At 44.8% G+C, this 22,763-nt stretch overlaps 2 protein-coding genes across 5 annotated transcripts; one reads left to right on the top strand and one right to left on the bottom strand.

Moving 5' to 3' along the window:
- Positions 1-4,347: 4,347 nt before the first annotated feature.
- CSTF1 (cleavage stimulation factor subunit 1) lies at positions 4,348-12,806 on the bottom strand. Its single transcript, XM_075438996.1, has 7 exons — positions 12,687-12,806; positions 11,973-12,143; positions 11,141-11,336; positions 9,415-9,692; positions 8,418-8,615; positions 7,455-7,845; positions 4,348-5,953 (listed from the first exon to the last, which is right to left on the bottom strand). Exons 1-7 carry the CDS (start codon positions 12,804-12,806, stop codon positions 5,694-5,696), a joined length of 1,614 nt encoding a protein of 537 aa, XP_075295111.1. The 3' UTR covers positions 4,348-5,693.
- Positions 12,807-13,549: 743 nt separating this feature from the next.
- Positions 13,550-20,404, top strand: AURKA (aurora kinase A). Of its 4 annotated transcripts, none has more exons than XM_075438997.1 (9): positions 13,550-13,632; positions 14,216-14,302; positions 14,827-15,109; positions 15,684-15,762; positions 16,473-16,664; positions 17,333-17,471; positions 17,850-17,998; positions 18,897-19,071; positions 19,693-20,404. In XM_075438997.1, exons 2-9 carry the CDS (start codon positions 14,249-14,251, stop codon positions 19,876-19,878), a joined length of 1,257 nt encoding a protein of 418 aa, XP_075295112.1. In that variant the 5' UTR covers positions 13,550-13,632; positions 14,216-14,248; the 3' UTR covers positions 19,879-20,404. The 4 variants fall into 4 exon arrangements, with proteins under 4 accessions (XP_075295112.1, XP_075295115.1, XP_075295113.1 ...); XM_075439000.1 differs by having other exon boundaries at positions 13,621-13,797; XM_075438998.1 differs by having other exon boundaries at positions 13,621-13,873.
- Positions 20,405-22,763: the final 2,359 nt, after the last annotated feature.

Raw genomic sequence — 22,763 nt, 5'->3', positions numbered from 1 at the left:
CTTCATCATTCTCTCTCTCTCCAGTATTTCCTCTTGGCTATTTAAGTAATTAATTGCTCAATATATTAGCTCTGGCAAATCCTATTTTGAAACACGTATTTTCCCCTAGGTGCTAGGGATGGAGCCTGGGGGTGACCGCAGCACCCTCGAGCCATGGGGCTGCAGGCGCCCACGTCCCCGGGCGCAGGGGAGCTCGCAGAAACAAAGCTCACGTTGTTCTTCACGCACTTGTTTGTGGACAAGATGGGAGCACGTGAACTGGGCATTTTGGAAGGAGAGACAAACTTCAGGTCAATTGTGTGTTTAAAAAGCACTCCTATTTTTCCTTTGGCCACAGCCTGGAAGATGTTGTCAAACAGTCTGAGAACTATTTCCCAAGCGCAGCCTGTCACGCTAACTGTGTCTTCAGTTGCACCAAGAAGTGCAATATTTCCTGTGCAGGCCATGGCGCAGGTGTATACGCAACAAGAAAGAAGTAACATCACTTCTCTGGCTGTGCTCAAATGCTGAATTCATTTTCAGAAATGGTTTTCCTTGTGAAGGTGGAATAGTTGGGGCGCAGCGATAATCGCAAAGCACTACCTGTCACGGTAAAGCGACTGACCGTCAGCACATGGTGCTGTAAGAACTCCAGGTAGCAGGAAAAACACATTCTTAGTATTTTCATATTAAATATATCATTCAAATATTATAATAAACAGTACTGCTAGTGTGGTATGAACCTTGTAAACAGTTCATAAATTATATTGCAGAAAGAAATTTGACTTTTTCATTATTTCAGCTGAATTTGACTGGGTGTGCTATGGCTTTGTCTAAAGATCTCAGAGCACAGAACAGGAAATCAATGTGCTACCATGACATTTATTTAGCCACTGGCAATCCATTTAAGAAAACTGAAAATATCATACCTAGAAATAGAAACTCTTCTCTCTATCGAAATGAAAAATGTCCTGCAGAAATTTTTTTCAAACATGAAAAATAGTCCTCTTATCTTTACATGCCTCAATGGAAAATTTTGAGTGAAAAAAAAAACCTCATCGAGCTAGAACTAAGCTTTCTTCCACCCACTATATTTTGTATCAAATCTCCAGGAGGCAGTTTATTTACAGTAAACACTGAGATCATAATCCAGGATGAAAATAATAATTCGATTACGCTGCTTATTAGCCTTGCAGACAGCAGGACAATCAAGGCACTGACTTTGAATTGAGACTCCAGCATTCTCTAGCCCTTATAGCTGCAGCAGGTTATTTTATCTATGTATATATACATATAAAATTATACTAGACGCAATATGAATACACAAATACATGTAAAAAACCTTATAAACTAGTACCAGTCTTTCAAATGAAACAAATATAGTACTTCAAAATTTCTTGTTTTGTGTGTAATGAGGGAAATTATCTATCATGCAACAGGTCACCTCGACTGTCACTGAGAGTCTCTGACCACGTAACCGCGTCTCTAATGGCACTACAGGGTAACAGTAAGACAGGCGGAACCTTCAAGTTACCTATTTATTATTTCACAAATGTGCTTATTCACAGTTATTATTTGGGAATCCTGCTTTATTCAGAGTCCTCCCCCAAGAAGACATTTCTTCCAGTCAAGACTTTTGTCATGTCAAAAAGTGCGGGGAGACAGGAGGTGCAGGAGCATCGTAGAGAGCCCTCCGCCCATGGCGAGATGAGAATCCCAAATGTTCCCAACAACACCAAGCATTGTGCCGAATTCAAACATTAAACCCTACTCTAGGACCCTTTTTTCTTAATTGTTTCTATGCTGTACTCAAACAGGCGTACCTTTGCAGTTCTGTTGATTCTTGTGTTTTCGTCCATCGCTGTCACTCAGCAGCAGCGTCACTTGGAGCAATACAGAGAATTGCCGCGGGATGGAGGGACTTCAGCTTTGCACAGTCACCGTGTGTTGGGAACTACGTCTCCAGAAAGCACATCTGACAGCTCTACCCCTAAAAGCATTCAGGAATTTGTAGAAAAGATTCTCATGAAAGATAATTTCTGTGACAACAGAGAAGACTAAAAACAACACGATACAAACCAGAAAAACCCTATTAGCATCTAAAAGAGAGAAAAAAAGTCTGCCTGCAAGTGGAATTTTCCTTGATCTCTCTGTCACCAACTTGTCGCAATTAACCGCAGTCAGAAGTCTCACCCCTCTGTTTTGCTACATGTTCCTGTATTTCCTCTTTTAGAAGTGTAATGAATACAAGAATACGACGTACCGCAAGGGGCTGCACGGTGCTGGGTAGAAATAACACTGCCACAGTCATACCGGTTCAGGACTTCAAAGCCAACATTTTTCATGCCTTTCAAAGTTGTCTCAACTTTTAAGGCACCGATACAATTTTTTGTTATAAAGGGGCTTTGCAAAAACCTTGTTTGCTGCCGTCTGTACCTGGGGTGAACGCTGAGTGACAGGCTGCTCCTGGCTGCAGCACGGCTTGCACACGAAGACGGGGACACGCGTGGGCTCCAGGGCCCTGCTCAGCCAGCCGGGCAGCTGTGCTGCGGGAGGGTCCCTGACAGCCGCACGGAGAACTTCCGAACCTGAACTACAGTTAGCTTAACGACTTTTCCTTTATTGCACTTCAGTTTTTCCTGGGATTTGGTCTGACAGGGCAGCTGTGGTGGAAAGGCAGCCTGTGTGTCCAGGAAATGAGAAGTATTTATCTCAGAGCAGTACCCCCTCTGAAGCAGAAAGTTTGAAATGTTTCAAGCCGAATTCCAGAAGCGGCCTTTTAGGAAAGACTTTCCCTAGCGCCATGTGCCAGTTACTGACTGCCAAGTCAGGGCACCGAGGAATGCTGAAGGCCGAAAGGTAAACAACCATAATTACAATTTGTCTCCAAAGTTGCTTTGCTTTCAGGTCGGCACGGCGCGTTGGCCTAATGCGTTAGCTGTGGCAGCACCTCGCCATGTTTCCATGACAGCTTCTTCTGCGGAGAGGCAAGAGCAGGTTACGTGCCAGATGGATACAACGGACCTTCAGGCAGGTGATGGAGACTTTCTTGAAGCGGTGATAAATCCTGAGTACGACTGTGCTTCTCCAAGTAGAGCAGCTCTCTGGGATGCAGCTACCAAGAGGTACAGGCTGCAAAACTGGTGAAGGGAAAGCTACCGCACTGGAATTTTAGTTGATCAAATACAGCTTCTAGGTGTGAAGCTTCTCTGACCGTACATTAAGCACCATCACATACAGAATGTTTACTGAGATACTCCCAGACTTGCACAGTGAAAGCTGCATTCCCCTTCAATCCAACACAGATCTAAAAGGACGGCTACGTGCGTGCACAACCTGGTTCTTCAAGATGCAGCCGCGGCTCCTCTTGCCTGTACTTGCACCCGTGCCTGCTCTGAATGCTGCACAGCTGCCTTGCCCCCTCTCATCCTCCTCCCCGATCAACCACCTTCAGCTACCAGAGTGCCACTACGATGTCAATGTCATAGTACTAAACGATTTCACCCCGGGGCTGTGTTACCTACCTAAATAGCGTGAATTAAGTTTCTCCCAGCCCTTACTTCTTAAGCAGAAACCCCCCAAACTTCTGGCCTCAAGCAAGACGATACACATATGAAAAGACAGGTAGGTGCCAATGTCAGGATGTTTTTCTGTGAACAGAATAAAACTCTATTTCTACACTGCAAGCTAAAGGACCGCAGAATTAAGGAAGCTTGAGGTGAAAGCTAGCATGCTGCTAACTTATCAACCACAGTAGTGGTTTAACACATAAAACGCCAAAGTAGTGCTTTAAAAATAGAAGAGTCCAAACACTGATAGCAAACATGTTACTTATGGACAGCTTCCTTAACAGAAGTGAAACAAATATGGCACTCCAAAAACAAACTGCCACTGCTACCCTTTTAGCAGGCTGCCTGTAACAGCAGAGGGCTGCTGTCATTGAGCGAGTACAGCATGCATTAATAACCGTGTCAGGACTTCCTTTTCCCTCCCACCAAGCCCTGGTTCTCCTTGTTTCTCCACCAAAAAAGCCACCAGAACTCCCACATTTCTGAAGTTTTAGAAACTTGAAGGGAGGCAGAGGAGGAGCAAAGGGGATTGCTAAGCCTAATAAATGTTTTGCACAGCAGTAGCTTTTAAGAGGAAATGAAGCTTCACTGTCCTTCTCCTTTAATAAACCACCCCACGTGCTATACGGTAAACCTGTAGTTGTACTTGATTCAGATGTAACCCAACAAACGAAGTTGCCAAACTTTAACATGTCCCCAAAGACACAGCCTTCCAATATTCATTTCTCCTTTGTTCTATAGAAAAGAAAGCTAATACATTTCCTTCTTTATATATTAAGTAACTTTTTAAAAGGTAGTCTTTATTTAAATACAGACAAAACTGTACCCTCATCAGCCCCTGACAAGACACTTCATCAGTGGTAATGGAAAGTCAATCCAGCAGCAAGAACAATCTTACATTTAAAAATCCTCATGAAAGCAAGCGCTGAACTTTTAACTAAGGGAAGTCTCCCAAATGTGAAGCCCAAGAGCACACTGTACCCGACGACTGCGCTTGAATGAACACATGTATAGTTTTGCACAGGGCACTATCTGTAAAATAGAAGTAGTGAATTTTCCAACATACAGAAGGTTCAAGCACAGAGTTTCTCAATGATCTGTACTTCTGTTGAACAAGATGCAGTCTGGGAAACTCAGACTATTAGAGATAACAGGGAGAAGAAACCGCAAGTCTGGGTTTTTGAATAATAATAAAAAAATGTAATTCAAGTGCTTTGTAACAAGATGAAAATTTCTCAGTAAAATGAAGCAAAGTGACATTTCTGAGGTACAAATACAGAAATGAATATGCACAACAGTTTCTTTCTTTGAGAGGATCCTAAAGGTCTCTATGGCAGAATTATTCTTATTTTCACGTGCTGCAGCACTGTCACATTTTATAGTTGCAATGTGGATATTCCTTAAAAATACCAGAATTTACTTTGAAGTCCCACTTGCTAAGATAAATTCAACAGAAGACAAGATTTCAAGTCTGAGCTTTAATACCAGAACTAGAACACCATTTCTTGAATTCATCTAAACAATTTAAAATCCTGTTTCAAATTCTGATGGCACAAGACTGGCTCAGAATTGAAGGTCCACTTGGCCAACTGAATAAAAAACCCAACAAAACAACAAATAAAACTCCAGCAAAAAAACCCCAGACTAAAAGATACAAAACAGAGCTTTACAAAGAATGAATCAGAACTGACGGCAGCTTAAGGCTTCATTAAAATATTTGCCAAGTTCTGCTGTTTCTTATGTAACCCATTCTTTAAACCGACTTCAGTGGCATTGCACAGATACAATGCAGAGCAAAACTGGCTCACACTGCCCAGTTTGAGCAAGATACAGTCACATTATCTGCCGCAGGATTTAGAAAGACAGGAGAACAAGTTTAATCCTTCCTGCAAGGTTCATTTTATTCTCCCCCCACACTCCTTGAGTACAATTAGAGATGACTTACAAAAATTGATGCCACACACACTAATAAAAAAAATTAGCGTGGGGCAAAACTTCAGTCTCAGTATTTTGATACTTTTCTGCCATGTTTGACAGAATTAAAAAACAGACACAGCACGGCTTTCATCTAGGCAGCTGTTGGCAGTACAATCAATACAAGATGATATAATGAATCTGGATAATCACTGTTTTATAAAGCTGTCCTTAGTCTGTCGTTGACCTTCTGTACCAAAATCTAGCCCTGTAGTCATCACTGCAGGTCATGAAGCCAGGATTGGTAGGAGAATGGACGATACAACGGACAATGCTGTTGTGCCCAAGAGAAAGCAGATTTCTCCGTTCAGCAGTTCTTGAATCCCAGCAGCAGAGACTTATGGTCCTTTCATCTGGAAGCAGCACATAATCTTCTGTGTGGTTGAAGACGGCTTGTGTCCTGTGTACTTGTCGTCCACTCAAACCAGCTCCTAAATATATGCAGCAAAATGTTAACCCAAATAGGATCAGTTTTAGGAGATTTCCAAAGACCTAAGAATAAACCTCTCACAAAGCATCAATTTCTGCGCTCTGCAAAGAAGCCTCATTTTCTCAGTTAGCCTACCACCTCCACATACAACAGGTGAATCGGTAATGAACATTCTTTTGTAGTTATATACGTGGTGCATTCTAAAATTTCTTAGAAGATACAAAGATTAACTACTCCAGCTGTGTCAGTCAGTCCAACCACCCCTGTGAGTGCAATCGCTTAATTTCAACAGCACTTTTGCCTTCCATTTTTTGTACAAGGCTTACAGCTGTAACTAAGGGGAAAGACCACAGACAGTAGAACATGCAAATTCATATTATGAATGAAAACGTTTGTTTTTAGTGTATCTATCATATAGCACATTGTGTGACCTACGTTGGCCATACCTTCCCTCCACACCCTTCAAATAAAATGTGTTTCATATACAGGCGCTTACTTTGCAATGCACACACCTGCATCCTACCTGATATTTGGCAAAAGTTTATCAAGGAGGTGCTGCACCCTGCTGGTCGAGAGCAAAATCAGAGCTAGCGTACAAAAAAGGACCGTACACACCCCAAAAGCTGATACCCCAAATTTTCAATATCCTCTCCTCTTTCATGCTATCATTCCTAATGCTTAAGCACATTACTGCTTGACCCAAAAGCTTCCCCTGTCACACAGCTGCTATCATATGCAAAGCTTCTACATCCTTCCCCAGTTCTTAAGTCCTGCTGAGACCAAAGCATGGTATTACCAGCATGCTCCGAGTATGACTATCTTGCACACAATTACATCCTTCAAATAAAAAGCTACAAACCAGCTGTAGCTACTTTCAGAATATTGCCATGGCTTACTATCTTTTGCACATAAGTCTAATCGTTAAAACAACTGCCCCAAAGTAAGTTCAATTCTCCCTCTCTGGGTAAGTACTCTGCAGGAAAGTGGCCTGCCCTAGCCAGAAATGGATTATGTGTTACTTCTGACCCTTCCAGTTTAAACTGTGCCCCTAGTCTAGCAATAAATAGAAGTCACAAAATCAAAGTGATCACCAGTAAGAAAAGTGATGATGCTGTTTTAATAATCACTGTTTGTAAAACACACTGAAGAAAACTAGAGAACAAAACCCTCTGTACGCATGTCCCAGTCCTTAGGGCAGTGTTTCTTTTTACTTTTCCCTAGTGTAGTGATAACGTTGCTCCAAAACAATGGAGCAACGATGTCAGAAAAGTCTCCAAAAACTACTCAGACTAAATACGATTACACTGACTGACATACAAGAATCATAGTTTCTCTTCTGGAATTAGTCTACATTATGTGTTTTCAAAAATTCAGGGCGATCTATCCTTAAAGCAGCAGTCTCCCATCGCGTTTAAGAATCACTATTCTTCTGACAACATCACCACCCCTGCCATGGGCTGGTACCTAAAAAGAAGGTACGTGGAAGGTCACCTGCCACATACCTGTGTATTTGACCAATGTTCGACCAGTGGATATCTCCCACAGTTTAGCTACAGAGTCTTTTCCACTTGACAAGATATACTTTGAATTTTTGGAGAAAATAGCAGAACAGACTTCAGCTCCATCATGTGCCTTCTCAAACGTAGTGATACAGCGATTCGAAACACCATCCCACAGTTTGATGCACCCATCCTTGCTTCCTGTCACATACATGTTTGCACTTGCGTTGTAATTTACTGAACATATAGCATCAGTATGCTGATCTTGAGGATTGCAAGACACAAAACACTGGAAAGTATTGATATCATACAGTCGTAAAGTAGGGTGCTGGGTACCAACAAGGATGAAATCTCCAGAAGGGTGAAAAGAAATTGAGCGCAACATCTCTGCTTCCTGTTTGGTCAAAAATACAGAATTGGTGTAAGAAAGAAAAAAAAAAATCTGAAATGGAAGTGTCAGTTCTGGTGGCATTAAAGTGCTAAAAACTAGTTAAATTATCAGTTAGAATAACGTGTTCTGTTTTTGCAAACCAAAGAATGCTTCCTATAGGATTAAAATGACAGGCTACCTTTAAATGTACTGTACTTTTTGTCCTAGAGCAGCCTGCAGTGCCCGCTCATTTTTGGGATATCACAGGAAAGTGAAACGAGGCTTTGTCAGCCGGCTACACCCCCCAAAGTCCACCACCACATAATCCCAAACTCTCCTTCCAAACAAAGATAATGTAACTGATTTAAAAGTTACCCATATTAGATTTGGTCTACATTAACAAAAAGCAGACAGGCACTAGAGGTATCCATTGCGCATAAACTCTTAACACGCAATTACCACAGTGCCTGTAGATTTTGTAGCTGCCTACTCCTACATACCTAACCACTTACAAACTCAGACACAGTTCAGCTCACTGATACCTCAGTGCTGATACATTCACGCTTTGGTTGCTCTGAACTGGTATTGCATCTAACCTGTATATATTTGAAGGCTCTTTTGGCAGAAGGTTTTGAATAATCAAACAATTTAAGCGTGTAGTCCCTTGAGCCAGATGCTAGGATCTGTTCTGTTGGATGAAAAGCTAAACACGTAACTTCATCCACATGATCATATAGAGTCCGAATAACAGGGTGATTTTCCATGTTCTGCTGTGCTGTCTCGTTCATCATGACCTGCAAAGAACATTCAACAAGTCAGAGTGTTAGCAAGCAGAACACGCTTTTAACAGGAAATGCAGGTTTTACACTTGGCCAGGTAGGAAACGGCAGCTACCTTTCTGACGTATGACTTACCACATAATCACTATTATCTTAAATTATTTGAAGGCCCATTATATATTGTTATCAGATAAAATATCTGTATCTTTTCAAAGGTCAACTGACTTGCTCAAGGACAAACTAGTTTCAGTAGCAAAGAACTGATGCAAGAAAACGTATCTCGTTCTTCATAAACAGTCCAAATCAAGATACTGAGGGAAACTGTACCAACTGGGAAAACCGCAACTTTTACTCACGCAGAATACTGCTGAGAATCTGGTTTGCATTCTGTGCAAAAAAACTCTCCATTTTTAAATTGCTACCTGGTAACTGTATTAGAGAAAAATTGAGGCAAATACGTATGTATTCTGTGAAACAGTTCTGAAACAGCCAGCCACTGGAGGCTGTAGAGGCCCAACGTGTAAGTGGGTTCAGAAATGAACCGTATTCATACAATACAGCAATTACCAGCAACTATTTGAAGCTATTTCTGGCTCAATGCTCTAGACTGCTGCCAGAAGTTACACAGGTCTAGTTGCCCTATTTCTTCTTTGTTTTCTTCAAGGGTACTTTATGAGCCACCACTGGAGTAGGAAATACGGCGAGACAGATATTTAGTCCAACCCACAGAGCCAGCCACAAGGTACAAACATGGCACGAAACAGACAGCACTGCAAGAATTCACAAAGCGGTTACGATCCAAGTCATATTTTACCTCAATAGGCATAGCACTTTTGGCCAACATTCTCTCTGTATCAAGAATTTTTATTGAAGCATCAGCAGATCCTGTAGCTATTAATTGTCCGTCTCTGCTATACGTAGCTACACGACATGGTCCTTTATGAGATGTGACATAACAAGTCTCGTATTCGGAAGCCTCAGGAGACATGGTCTGTACATCTGCATCAAATTCCAAGTCAATTCCTGTGCCTGGAGCTACCGTATCTGACCGCCCAATTGCATATTGAACAGCACTGTCATCGTTCTCCATTCCTGAAAAGAGAGAAGTTGATGCGCTTAAACCAGGTTAACCTTCTCCTTAGACAGGCTGTGGCCAGATCTTTGCTACAGACTTCTGTAACACCCACGAGTCAGGTTATGAGAGAGACAGCCCCTGCGCAACACAGCTAAGCTACCAGAGCACATTTAGTTATACAGCAGTACTTCTCATGAGAAATGAGAGATACTTTGGCTATGCTAGGGCAGAACCCAGCTCTTAAAATTAACCGTGGAAATACAACCAGCAAATATTGTAGGATGGCAAGTACTGATAAACGCACTGACAACCGATTACTGAAGCCATTGATGGCCCTCTAGTCAGCTTTTCAGAGGGAGAAACAAGCCAAAATATTATTACATGAGATTTGAAGTAAAAAAAAATGAAGCATTTACTGATTCTTTTTGTTTCTGTTTTATTGCATTGAAGAAAAAAAAAAACACACCCAAACAGCTATCACAGCACTGCAAATGAAAATTTTTACTCCTCTTCACACCCACTCTACAGATTTTTTTTTAAATTTTTATTTCCAGGACACATCTACAGAAAAAAGACAGTTCAGCACTAAAAGCGGTAACAGGGCAGACTCAAGAATTTTCAGCTATGTGCCCAACTGTGATCATCAACTCATCAATTGCAATATAAGAGTTGTTGTTGCTTTCATCTACAAATTGCAAGTCTGGCATTCTCACTTCAGACAGACACATGGATTCACATATTTATACTCTTCAACTCAACTAGTTCAGGCAGCAGAACCAGTTCAGTTGCAATACAGAAAAGACATGATGTTATGGCTAGACCTCTTCCAGTAGCTTAGTCAGCCTGTTTCAACAGCAGCTCAAGTATTTTGACTGCATACTGTGGCACAGATGCACTTCCAGAGAGAAAGATACACAAAGAGAGAACAGGCAATACCTCTGCCGAGACCCTAGACCGTGAAGCTTATTTTCTTGAGACTGACATATAAAGGCGAGCGAAGATTGCCAATTGAAAGGCTTGCTCCCTTTCCTGTCAGAAAGACAGTGTTGGAATACAGAAACTATTTCTAAATCTGGCAAAGAACTGCGTGGGTCAGTCTTCTATCAGGCCTGTGGACTCAGTGATCCCATTCACTGCAGCGTATTTTTAGAAGGTTGCCAGTCACCCAGGACACTGAGCAGGTACTCTTATGTGTTAGACATTCAAATAAACAGATTTTGACAACACTCAGTGATCTGTTCTGCTTTTAATGCATACTGAAGGATGAAACAGAGAGCAAGAACGCCCTTCAAAAAAAGCCACCGAGACAAAGGCTGTATCAAAGTAAACAAAGTGTTACGCTATTGCTAGACATAACCTTTGCGTAAAAGATGTCTTTTCAGTAACACTAACCTCTTCATCCACAAGGATTTAAGATAGGGATTTAGAAACTGGACTTCTGTGTTAGTTTTTTATTCCAGCTTACCTAACTTAATTAGGTGCAGGAGTTGTTCAGATGGTGCACAGACTGATTGTGGTTTTATCTCATTTATCAAGCCATTGGCAATATTTATGTATCCATCATATAGCAGCTGACTAATTATCAGTTTATAAAGTTGCTGACGGTCTTTCAAACTGACTTTTGTTCTATACATTGTGAGCAAGGAATGCCTTGGAGGGGCCTGAAATAAAGAAAGAAGAAAAGTCACATACAAGAGAGTTGCATGAAACAACTGCAGCCTTTAAATACAGCACATTCTGATGAATTTCAGCACAGACCATATTTTAGGTAAGAATCAGAGACACAGAAATGAAAGACAAAATAAAAAAGGAAAGACCTGTTGCGCTTGTTTGCTGTAGAAATTTAAAGCTCGCCAATAAACAGTCCAGGAACTGTGTCCGGGCGCAACAGCGAAGGCAGCAATCGGGCGGCATTAGCTGGCAGAACGCTGCCGCCGGCCCCCCCGCCCAGCGCGGCTCGCACCGGCGGACCCGGGCGCCAGAGAGGCCGCGGCTATCCGCGCCGGGAGGGCAGGCGGCCGGCCGGCCCCCGCAGCCCAGCCCGCTCCCTCCCGCCCAGCCAGGGGACCGCCTCCTCCTGCCGCCCGCCCGGCCTCTCCCCGCCGCGGGCCGGGAGGGGGCGTGGGGGAACGGGACTGAATGAGGCGGGCAGCGCTTCGCCGGCGCTGACGGAAAGCGGGTCCCAGCGCCCGGCAGGGGACAGGAGGCTTGGGGCGGGAGCTACGGGGGGAGGCGCGCCCCGGCCCGGGCCGTGGCGGCGAGGGGGAGGGAGAGCGCGGCGCGACCCCGGTACCTACCGTCCCTTCCTTCTGCCTCCCTCGCTCGCCCCCTAAAATGGCGACCGGAGCCCTGAGCGCATCGATTGGCGGCGGCGGCAGAGGAGGAGGCGGCGGCGGCGGCCGGGACCGAAGAATGCTCCTCCGCGAAGGCTGCTGCATCGAGCGCCCACAAATCGATTGGAGGCGACTCTTGAAGGAGAGAATCGCAGCATCACATGACCGTGACACCCCCGCGCGCGCGCGCGCGCCCGGGCACCGGCAGGTCCCGCCGCATCACGTGACGCATGACGCGGCCGGGGAGCCCCCGAGCGGCGGGGCGGGGCGGGGGTCCCTCTGCTTCCCCCTTCCGGGGGGGGTGTGGTGTGTGTGTGGGGGGGGTGTGTGTGTGTGTCGCGGCCTTGGCCGAGGCCGGCGGAGCCGCGCTCGGGGCGGGAGCAGCCGGTGGAGCTGCTGGGGGGGGAAAGGGGGGGGGGGCGGCTCCCAGCAGGAGGGTGGGCGATGGCGGGGAGGGGGCGGGCGGCCTGGGGTTCTTTTGTGTCCCGGCTGCGGAGCCCCGCGGAGACACCGGGACCCCCAGCGCGGTGCGAAGGACCAAGCTGCTGGCGCGGTCGGTCAGCGCTGCGGGCCTCCCCGGCGATGGCAGCCGCGCGGTCGCAGGCTGGCGGGCTGTGGGCAGGCCGAGAGCCGGTCCCGAGAGCGCACCCCCCCCCCCCTCCCCACAGCCCTACTCACGTCAGCCTCGAGAAACGGCAGCCGAAGCGGACGCGGGTCAAGGAGGGGGGAAGCCATGCTACCCATGCCCCGTGGCAGCTGGCGTCTGTCACATGCCGCAGCGACACGACGACCTGACATCTTCTTTTTCCCTATCCTGTCTCGCTTGTAAACACCACCACGCACACGGGGGTCGCCTTCGCGCTTGTTTTTCCGCGGCGCGGAGACAGTTAAGAGTCGCCTTCGGATCGCGCTTCCTCCGAGGCACTGAGCGGAGCTTCGGCGGCCGCTCGTCAGGCGGCGACCGCGGCCCCCCTGCCGGCCGTGAACGCAGGACCCTCGGGCAGCCGGCACCCGCGACGGCACGGCCGCCCCGCGCTCCTCTCGCTCTGCCGGCGCTGCCTCCTTGGGACCCGCGCGGCTCGGCGGGCTGCGGGGCTCCGGCGAGGGCTCGGGGGCGGGCGGCCCCTTCGCACTTGTCCTCAAGAGCCGAGGGCACGTGGAGCGCTGCCCTGGGCCGCAGGTCCCAGCGGGAGCGCGGCGGCGGCCTGCTTCACCCCTCCGCCCGTCCTCCCGCGGCGCGGGGCTGCCGGCGGCCACCCGGGGCACCTACCTCGCCGGCCGGACACAATGGCCCCCGGCCCCACTCACGCTCGGCTCCACGCGAGGTGGCAGCACCCGCCTCTCGGCCGGCCCGGGGCGGAGGAGGAGAGGGAAGCGGCCGGAGCCCGGCAGGATGCGGGACTAACCTGGCGCCCTGCCTCCCGTGGCCGGCGGCACGCTCCGAGGCCTCAGCGGCTGCGAGGCAGGGGCGGCAGTTGTAGCGTCGCCACAGGTGGGTGGTCTGGGCGTACGCGGTTTGCGTAGCGGAAGACCCGGCCGGGCAGAGACTTTGCGGAGAAAAGTGTGTAAGCGGGGCGCCGATCCACGCAGTTGGAGTACGGAAGGAGCCAGCGGCGGAGCGACGGTACGTAAAGTACGCATGTAGCGCAAACGCCGCCCTCGGGGCGGGCGGGTCGGGCCCACTCGGGGTACGCAGCAGGCCGCCGTTGCGCATGCGCCCCAGAGGCTCACGGCGACGAGGCTCGGCCTCGCAACGAGCGGAGCGTGCGGAGAGCCAATCGGCGAGCGGGTCGGTTGAAAAGGAGCCAATCAGCGGGCGCGAACGGCGGGACAGGGGCCAATGGCGAGAGGCGGTGGTTTAAAGGGTATTTAACGGAGGGCGGTTTGAATTCAAACAGCCGCAGCGGCCGGAGGGAGCAGAGATTGGGGGTGAGCGAGCGGCCGGGCTCCGCCGTGGGGCCGCGGCCCGGGGGACTTAGCCCGCCGGCGGGGATGGGCCGGGCCCGCCTGGCGAGAGGCTGCGAGCGCGGGCTGGCGGCGGGGGGGGAAGGGCGGGAGGCGTTGTGCTGCGGCGGGGCAGGCCAGGCCTTTCCGGGTCCGGCCTCGGGGCCTCCCGGCGGTCGGGGGGAGGGGGGGTTGGTGAGGAAGAGCTCGGTGTGCGTTGTCTCCTGTGGGATTGAGCCCCGCTCGCTGCGTCTCACCCGCAGGCGAAGCTCTATTAGCTGTTCTTCTCGGGCACTATGGACAGGATCACGAAGGAGAACCACCCCGGACACCCCGGCCGTGCTGCGAAGGTGAATGGCTTAGTGGGTGGGTGCCTGTGTCCTGATCAGCAAGAGCTGCAGGTCACGAACTGTCTGTGGTAACTATTAACTGTACTAAATAGCTAAAATGGGGAAAACTATCTTGAAACAGTATTTTCCCATGTGCAGGAAACAACAGCCAGTTTTGTCTTCCAGTGGCTTTCTCTTGGAGAGAAAGTGCTGGAGAGGCTTACTCTTTTTTTATTGTTAATGTTATTACATCATACTTGAACTGGGAAATCCTCCTCCTATTTTAAGCATAGTATAAAATCCTTTAAAGAGAGAGCAAAAGTGTCAGCTTATTCCAGCTATAAATAAGTATGCTGTTGAAGAAAACTGCTTTCTCTTGTCAATGTAGAAATTTAAGAATGTTTTCATTCATAAAACATAAGGCCAGACTCCCCTAATATCTCCTGTTAATGTGCTTTGTGGCTTTTTTCTTGCTGTACTGAATGGGGCCATGAAGGTTATTGTGTGCTATTCTCCAATTAATATATAATATCTTCTTTTTGAAGATTGCTAATCCCATTGGGGATGGCCCGAAACGTGTCCCTGTGTCTCAGCATTCTGCCCAGAGCTGGTTACTGAACAGTGGAGTTCAAGCACAACGTGTTCTGTGTCCTTCAAACCTTGCCCAGCGAGTTCCTGTGCAATCACAAAAACCTGTACTGTCAAACCAAAAACTGTCTAATAACCAGACAACGCAGCAGCCCCGACCAAAATTTCTGGTTCAAGCGACTGCTAGGCCTCAAGTTCCGAGCAAGAGCAATGAAAAACCTCAACAGGCTCCTGTACCTGGTAATGCTGAAGATGATGTTACTGTATTTATAAAGTTGTGACACCTGGGATACTTCTATTCTGTGAAGCAGAGTACAGTGTAGAAAACCTAAAGCTGATGTTGATGTGGGACAGTCCTGTAGAGAAGTACCTGCTTGTGCCCTGAAACAGAATAGCAGCAAAGACTTCAGCTTAGATGTTGTTGCACTATCCATTTAGAACCAATATGGGTGTTTCTGTCCTTGAATTTCTAGATGCTTGCTAGTCAGCTCTGAATTAATGTAACTGCCATCCATGCATCACAGTTTTTCTAGTGTTAATTGCTGGTACACAAGAACATGGTAATTTTTCAGGAGGAAAGCTTCTTAATATTATTTTAATTTCAAGAAAGCTTTAAAAATTGCATTTAGATAGCACCGATAACTGCTGTGCTGCTTTGCCAATAGTAAGCTACGCTAAGTTGTTTAAAATGTCATTGAATTTATTTGAAGAACTGTTGCAGATACTGCACAGAGATTGATTTGCTCCCCATGTGAATTTTTGCCTTGTGTTTGTGGGTCTGGTTCATGAAGTTGATCTACTTCTCTATACATAGCAAAAAATTCTGAAGCAGAAAGCACCTCTAAACAGAAAAATGAAGAGACTGCTAAAAAGAAAAACGAAGAGTCTAAAAAGTAAGTTTAATGCTCAGATTGTTCTAGCTAACTGAGTCATGTTGGATTAGGCTTGTTTTTAACTTCTAGGACTTTGTGCTGTAATTACGGTGCAGCTGAGCTGAAGGTTACTTGAGCCCCTTGGCTGTGAAGACCAGTGGCCCCATGCTTCAGAGAACACAACATATGAAACTCCAGGAAAGCTGCATTTCACCTGATAATCATCAGGAACAAGGACTTCTGTAATCTAAAGAAAACTTGGCTAAATGAGTAATAGCTCTTCCCATGAGAGAACACTGATAGCCACTGCTCCAATCGCAAGATGTATACTTGAAAACAAAGCCTCCTCTGTGTGTGCAAGAGACTGGAGTCTAAGGACAAAGACAGATTTGTAACATGGCTACCTTAAACAGTTCTGACATGCACTGGTTATACGTCTGTATTAGGTGTATTGAAGTGAGCCTGGCTTGGTATACACAGTCTTGACTTTGTAGCAGTGTGGCTGATGTTGGTATCCCTGTGCAGAAACTTTAGGAAGGAAGAGACTAGCTTTCAGAACTTTCTTTTGAAAAGTATCCATGCATGTTTTATCCTTGTGGTGTTCTCTTGAAGACTAAAATCTAGTTCAGATCACTTAAGTATCTACTGAACAGGAAAATTATAGATTGTAAACCTAGGAGTCAAAGCCTGCACAAGTTTCTAGCTTTGTAACTTTCTCTTTCCTCTTGCAGAAGACAGTGGTTTCTTGATGATTTTGAAATTGGTCGCCCTCTGGGGAAAGGAAAATTTGGAAATGTGTACCTGGCACGTGAAAAGCAGAGTAAATTTATTCTGGCACTGAAAGTGCTCTTTAAAACACAACTTGAGGAAGCTGGTGTAGAACATCAACTACGAAGAGAAGTTGAAATACAGTCTCATCTTAGGTAAAGCTTAGTGACTTTTTCCTTTGTTTGTGTTTGTTCAAATAAACAAAGTAACCTTGTTTATGATAACATACCCTGTTGAAGAAAAGGGAAGTTTCTTTTAATCATCATCAACATCTGACACTGTGAAATTGCTAGTTAGGATTCTTGCCTTTACCTTTGTCTGCTTTGCAATGAAGTAACCTCTGGTAACAAATCTTTCTATTACAAAAAACCAAAGCCCTTGTCTGCTGCTTGGATTTACATGGGTAGCTGCAGTTTCTCAAGAATCTGAGCTTGTTTCTGGTATTCTGCTTCCTGGAAAATAAGCCCAACTTGCTGAAGAAATTAGTTTTCACAGAAAGTATTTAAGCTTAAATTACAAAACTCATAGGGATTGGTACCTTTAATGGTAACCTACTTTTCCAGCTGCTGTAGGCAGGTATGTTCAAGAAGATATGAATTAGCCAAGCTCTTGGGTAGCTGCTTGCTAGTAGGGAGTCTAAACTGCTGCTTTGATAAACACCATCTATTTGCTGTGAAGCTATCTTAATGGATATGTTGTGAGCTGAAGGAACATGTGGAAGATGTTGAAGTTCCTAAGCTTGCCTTGAAGGGGGGGGGAGAGGAAAGGGAAATTAAGTTTAGACAAATACCTCATTCAGAAGAATACTTAAATCTTTTTGCAGGCACCCCAACATTCTCAGATTATACGGCTACTTCCACGATGTTACAAGAGTCTACCTTATTCTAGAGTATGCACCTCGTGGAGAAGTCTACAAAGAACTTCAGAAGCTGACCAAGTTTGACGAGCAAAGAACTGCTACTGTGGGTTGTTCTATCTTATACATTACTTGCTCTTTGGATCTAGAATATCTGCAGCATAAAACTAGCTCTTCAGATAAAACTGTGTTCTGTTGTGAAACAGATTCCTTAGATGCTAGTTTGCTTGTGCACTTGTAACAAGGAGTAAGCTGGGAAGACAAATTACTGTGCAGCACTAATATAACTATGTTCAACATTGCTTAATATTGCAAGTGCTTGGTCACTTCAGGCAGAGCCTGTATTGCCAGACTTTAAGTTATAGCAATTATTCCTTCAACCCTTGAACTACTAATTATGCCTAGAAAAGGCTATACTATAGGCAGATAAACTAGAGTGACAATGTCTTTATGCCTTAAAGATTTGTTCTCTTTCTAAATACAGTACATCACAGAACTAGCAGATGCCCTATCATACTGTCATTCAAAGAGTGTGATTCACAGAGACATCAAGCCAGAAAACTTGCTGCTTGGCTCAAATGGAGAATTAAAAATTGCTGACTTTGGATGGTCTGTGCATGCTCCATCTTCTAGGTGAGAATGCAATATATGTTTCATGCAGTGAAATACTTCTGTAGTGAAAATGTTAGCTTTCTTGATGCACTTAACAGTTGTGGAATGGAGATAAATGTGAACTTCCTAAAATACTGGAAAAAAAAATCCTTTAAGAACTGGGCCACTGCAGCAAAGATCTTAATAGTCAGCTGGTGTTGAGGGAGTATTATCCTGCTTTTTTAGTTCCGTCTGAACATGAGGAAGAACTTCTTCACTCTGAGGGTGATGGAGCCCTGGCACAGGCTGCCCAGGGAGGTTGTGGAGTCTCCTTCTCTGGAGATATTCAAGACCCGCCTGGACAAGGTCCTGTGCAGCCTGCTGTAGGCGACCCTGCTTCGGCAGGAGGGTTGGACTAGATGACCCACAGAGGTCCCTTCCAACCCCTACTATTCTGTGATTCTGTGACCCACAGAGGTCCCTTCCAACCCCTACCATTCTGTGATTCTGTGGTTTTTCAACTCTTATAGTTCAAAACTTGCTGAACCTGAAACAAGTGAAGAAGGTTGGTGTAGTGTTTTACGTTTTGGTGGTTGATGTGATGACAGACCAGCACTTCTGTGCAAACATCACAGTAGCAATATACTTAAGACATTTGCTTAATTAGCCTGAATTGCACCTGACAAGGGAAGACTATATTTGATCTAGCAAGTGGGATGGAAAAAGGAAGGATAAGACCGAATGCAGTGACGGAATCTTTAAAGCAAAAGTAAACTTACTGCTGGCACTTCTTTAGGAGGTATTCTGGTGATGCTGAGTCTATGCAGAGGTAGACTGCACTGAGGTACAGGTGATTGCCAGCATTAGCTTCTATCTGGCTCTTGAAATGGATCTTATAATTGCCATAATTAGTAAATAATTAACTTAGGCTTTTCTTCAGGAGAACAACTCTCTGTGGGACACTTGACTACCTGCCTCCTGAAATGATTGAGGGAAGAACACATGATGAAAAGGTGGATATTTGGAGCCTGGGAGTTCTGTGCTATGAATTCCTTGTAGGGAAACCACCTTTTGAAGCAGAATCATACCAGGAAACCTACAGAGCTATTTCCAGGGTATGTCCCAGCATTTACGTGGACTAACTGAACCATGCTGCCTTTCAGGTCTGTTGTCTTATTGAAGCTTAACAAATGGTCATCTTGAGGAAGGGCATGTATTATAACTAGAAGTGTAGCAAGACATAATGATACGCATAAAACTACATCCCTGAAGCTGTCTTCAGTCATTCAGTAGAATGACTGTCAGACCTTAAGATACCTTGCCTTACTTTCTTGGTTCTACCCTGTTTCTGTTTGCATCTGAACTTCTACCTCTTTCATAAATCAACTAATCTTCTCCTCTTCTAATTTATAAAATGAATATTTAACATTCAAGGTGTTATTAAATACATAAGCTTCACTTTTCTGGTTGCATACCCTAGAAAGGGTCTGGCAAACTAATCTTGTCTGAAGAGAACTGAAAAATACACTAGCTTCTACAAGCTGCGAGAACCTTGTTTTCTTCAGGATTATGATGAAATTACTTAATCTCATCTGAACAGGCCTAAGGTGCATAGCCCACAATAGTGACACAGCTTTTCTTTCTAGATGTACCTTGGAGGGTAGAGCCCTCTGACTCTAGTTTGGTTATTGCCAAAGAACTCTTGCATCATCTTTAGTGTCCTTTCTCTTCCTTAGGTGGAATTCAAGTTTCCTCCACTTGTAACGGAAGGTGCGAGGGATTTAATTTCAAAGCTTCTGAAGCATAACCCATTCAATCGACTGCCCCTGAAGGATGTACTACTTCATCCCTGGATTACAGCAAACTCTACAAAGATGCCCAACAGCAGAAAGAGTGATGTTGCTGCTTCATCCAGAACATAGTCTTAGCAGAGGTAACCTCATGGGATCAACAAGAGGAGTCTTGTACTGTGACTACTATAATGCTTACAATAGGAAAAGCAGGTCTTGGAATCCAATGGCAATTGGAATGCAAATCTTTTGGGTTGGCTGTCTTAAACTCTAACTGCAATGTAAAATTATTTGACTTTTAGCTGGAGGTTGTGGAATACTTAATATACTTGAAACCCAGTTACATGTGGGCCAGGTTTGTTGATGTAAGTATTAAGCTGTTCAAGGCTCTTATGATGTGGCCTGTCCTGGTAATGGTTCATTGTTCCAACAACAAGAGGAAGTTGTGGTTCTACCTTATTGAACAGTGCAATATCCCAGAGATACCTGCTTCCTAACTTATTGGGCTGCTAAGGGTATCATAACTGTGGTGTAATCTGAACCCAAGTGAGGTGAATGCATTTCTCTAAATGTCCTAAAAATGATGTTTGTGTTATTTTGTCTTTATTTTGTCTTAAATGTGAGCACTCCTTAAATAAAGGCTTGTTGTATACTGCCACCAGCATGGTAAGGTTCCTTATGGCATTTATCACTTCCACTGGCTGTCTCTACCATCAGTACAGCTCAACTCCTCATCTATGGTCACAAAATAAGTTTTATTTCCCACCTCTGTCAAAAATGAAGCTGGCATGAAGTTCCTGCTCAAAGTGCTGGTACCACAAAGTAGATGTGGTCATTTACTATTCTACAATTGCAACACAGGATTACAAGGTAAGTACCAAATGTGTTGTTACTTCCCTTGTGGGTTTTCTACAACCCCTGCAACCTAGGCCTGATTATTCCTTTTTTTAATGCAGTTATTCAAAGACAACAGTGTCTGAAAGCACTTTAAGAGACAGGCCTGGAAAGTATTGTTATCAAATGGACTATGTAATGGGAACTGATGTTAACATCTGGTGTTGTGTTATTCCCTAAAATGTAGCAAGGGTCAGGCTACTCACCAAGAAAATGTACAAACCAACTGTTTTCCATTAAAACACTTCAAGCGAATTAAGAGAAAGCAATTTATTGTATTTTCATTATAAGACTTTAAGGTCATCTTCATTATTTTACAAACCATTTTAAAAAACAGATCCTTTAACAAGGATTCTAGAATTCAAAATATCTTCTCAAATTAATTTAAAATATACTTTGCAAAAAACTTCATCTAAACAAACTGCCAGTAGTTCATACAACCATATTTATCTTAATATGTAATCTGAATTCTGGTCATAATGTCAATGAAGCTCTGTTTCTTTACTGCAAGAAAATCTCTAGTTAGTGCTAATAACTTTTAGGTGTATTTGCTTTAAATGATTCCTGCTTTACAGAAAGTTTTTTTTTAAATGTGAATATTCCTTTTCTATCAACTTTAGGACAAATATACTTATCAGAAATGACTGATTAAATGTTTAAACAATGATGCCTTGTAACTATTCTGGAATTCTTTTGTTATCCTTGGTAACAGAGCATTACCCTAAACTGCTACAAAGAACAAGGGCATGTAGGAAAAAAAAAGCAAGCCTTCTGTGAACAGGAAAAAAAAATAAGCCCAAGTCAAACTTACTCTTAATAAATACTGATTGCCCACTTGAAGTGTAGAAGACTTTAGCTGTTCTAGAATGTGGTAGGTCATGGAAGATGATAGTAGTTAGTTACATGCTGTCATACCACAGTAGCCCTTTAACTGCTGTGCAAGTAGTGCAGCTTTTACCCATCAAACCACCAGCAATAAGCTTCCATCCCCATAACAAGTATAGTCACACAGGTTCGTCAAGGGTAAAGGCAGAGCTTCCTTAAAACTTAGGCTCTGATAATTAGAGCTGGCTCAGAGCAGCATGCTGAAGCTAGTACCCTGGACAAGCTGCCAGCTTCAGCAGTCCTACTGCAAAGTAGGCATGAAACAGGAAAAATCCAGTCTGTTATTTTTAATAAGCAGCTAGTCACAATGCACTTGACCGCCCTTCCTCCTGCACACACAGGTACATTAAGTGGCAGAGCCTTGGCTCCACATTTAACAAGCAAGCCAAGTGCATGACTTAAGCTCTGTTAGTGACACAGCTTACAGCTCCCACAGACACAGGCCACACTGCAAGGCTGATTCTCAGTATGTCCTGCTCCTACAGCTGGTGTTTTGAGCAGTTTAACTATGTCTGTATTATGCATCAAGCCTCTAGCATGTGTACCTGCTCACTGCTGCAACTGTTTCCATTGTAAGACACTAAACCCTTATTTGAGCTAAAAGCACAGCCCGAGTAAGACCAAGCCCTTGTCAAGGGGTTCTTTGTTTTCAGGTGGCAGTCTCCAGTATCAGCTTGCTTCCACAGGGTAAAGGAAGTAAACTACATCTCTTCCAGTTTTCCCTGTCTTAGAGAAAACCTCTGATTAAGCAAGGGGGTAGCAATAATACACAGGTATGAGGATGTATGTGGCTGTGACTCATCTTCCTAAAGCACAAACTCTGCTGGCTCACTTGTGAGCCTGAGGATCCTCAGAGCATCCAGCCAACCTATGGGTTGGACTTCACAAATGGGAAAGGAGTTAGGGTGCAATTTAACTCCACTCAGCTATAACATTAATAGGTTGCTCTTAACAGAAAGAAATTCCTTGCTCCTCCATCAGCCAGCTGTCACCCTAACCACATGATTCTATCCTCTCAATTCACTACACTTAAGCAAAAAAAAAAAAAAAAGTACTGTGGTCACCAGGGTAATTTCCTGCTATTTTACTTTAATCAGATTCCTGTACGAACAGATCTGTGTCAGAGCCACCTTGATGTAAGTGTAAGCACAAAGAGAGAGAGACAATGTAAAAAGAGCAGACCTGGAAGCAGGAACAGGTGCAAAACAGTGATAGATCTGGCACAAGCTATCTCACAG

The sequence above is a fragment of the Opisthocomus hoazin genome, chromosome 18 (genome assembly GCF_030867145.1).
Source record: "Opisthocomus hoazin isolate bOpiHoa1 chromosome 18, bOpiHoa1.hap1, whole genome shotgun sequence".
Lineage (NCBI taxonomy): Eukaryota > Metazoa > Chordata > Aves > Opisthocomiformes > Opisthocomidae > Opisthocomus > Opisthocomus hoazin.
The sequence above is the reverse complement of the archived record's forward strand: the minus strand, read 5'-3'. Positions and strand labels throughout refer to the sequence as shown.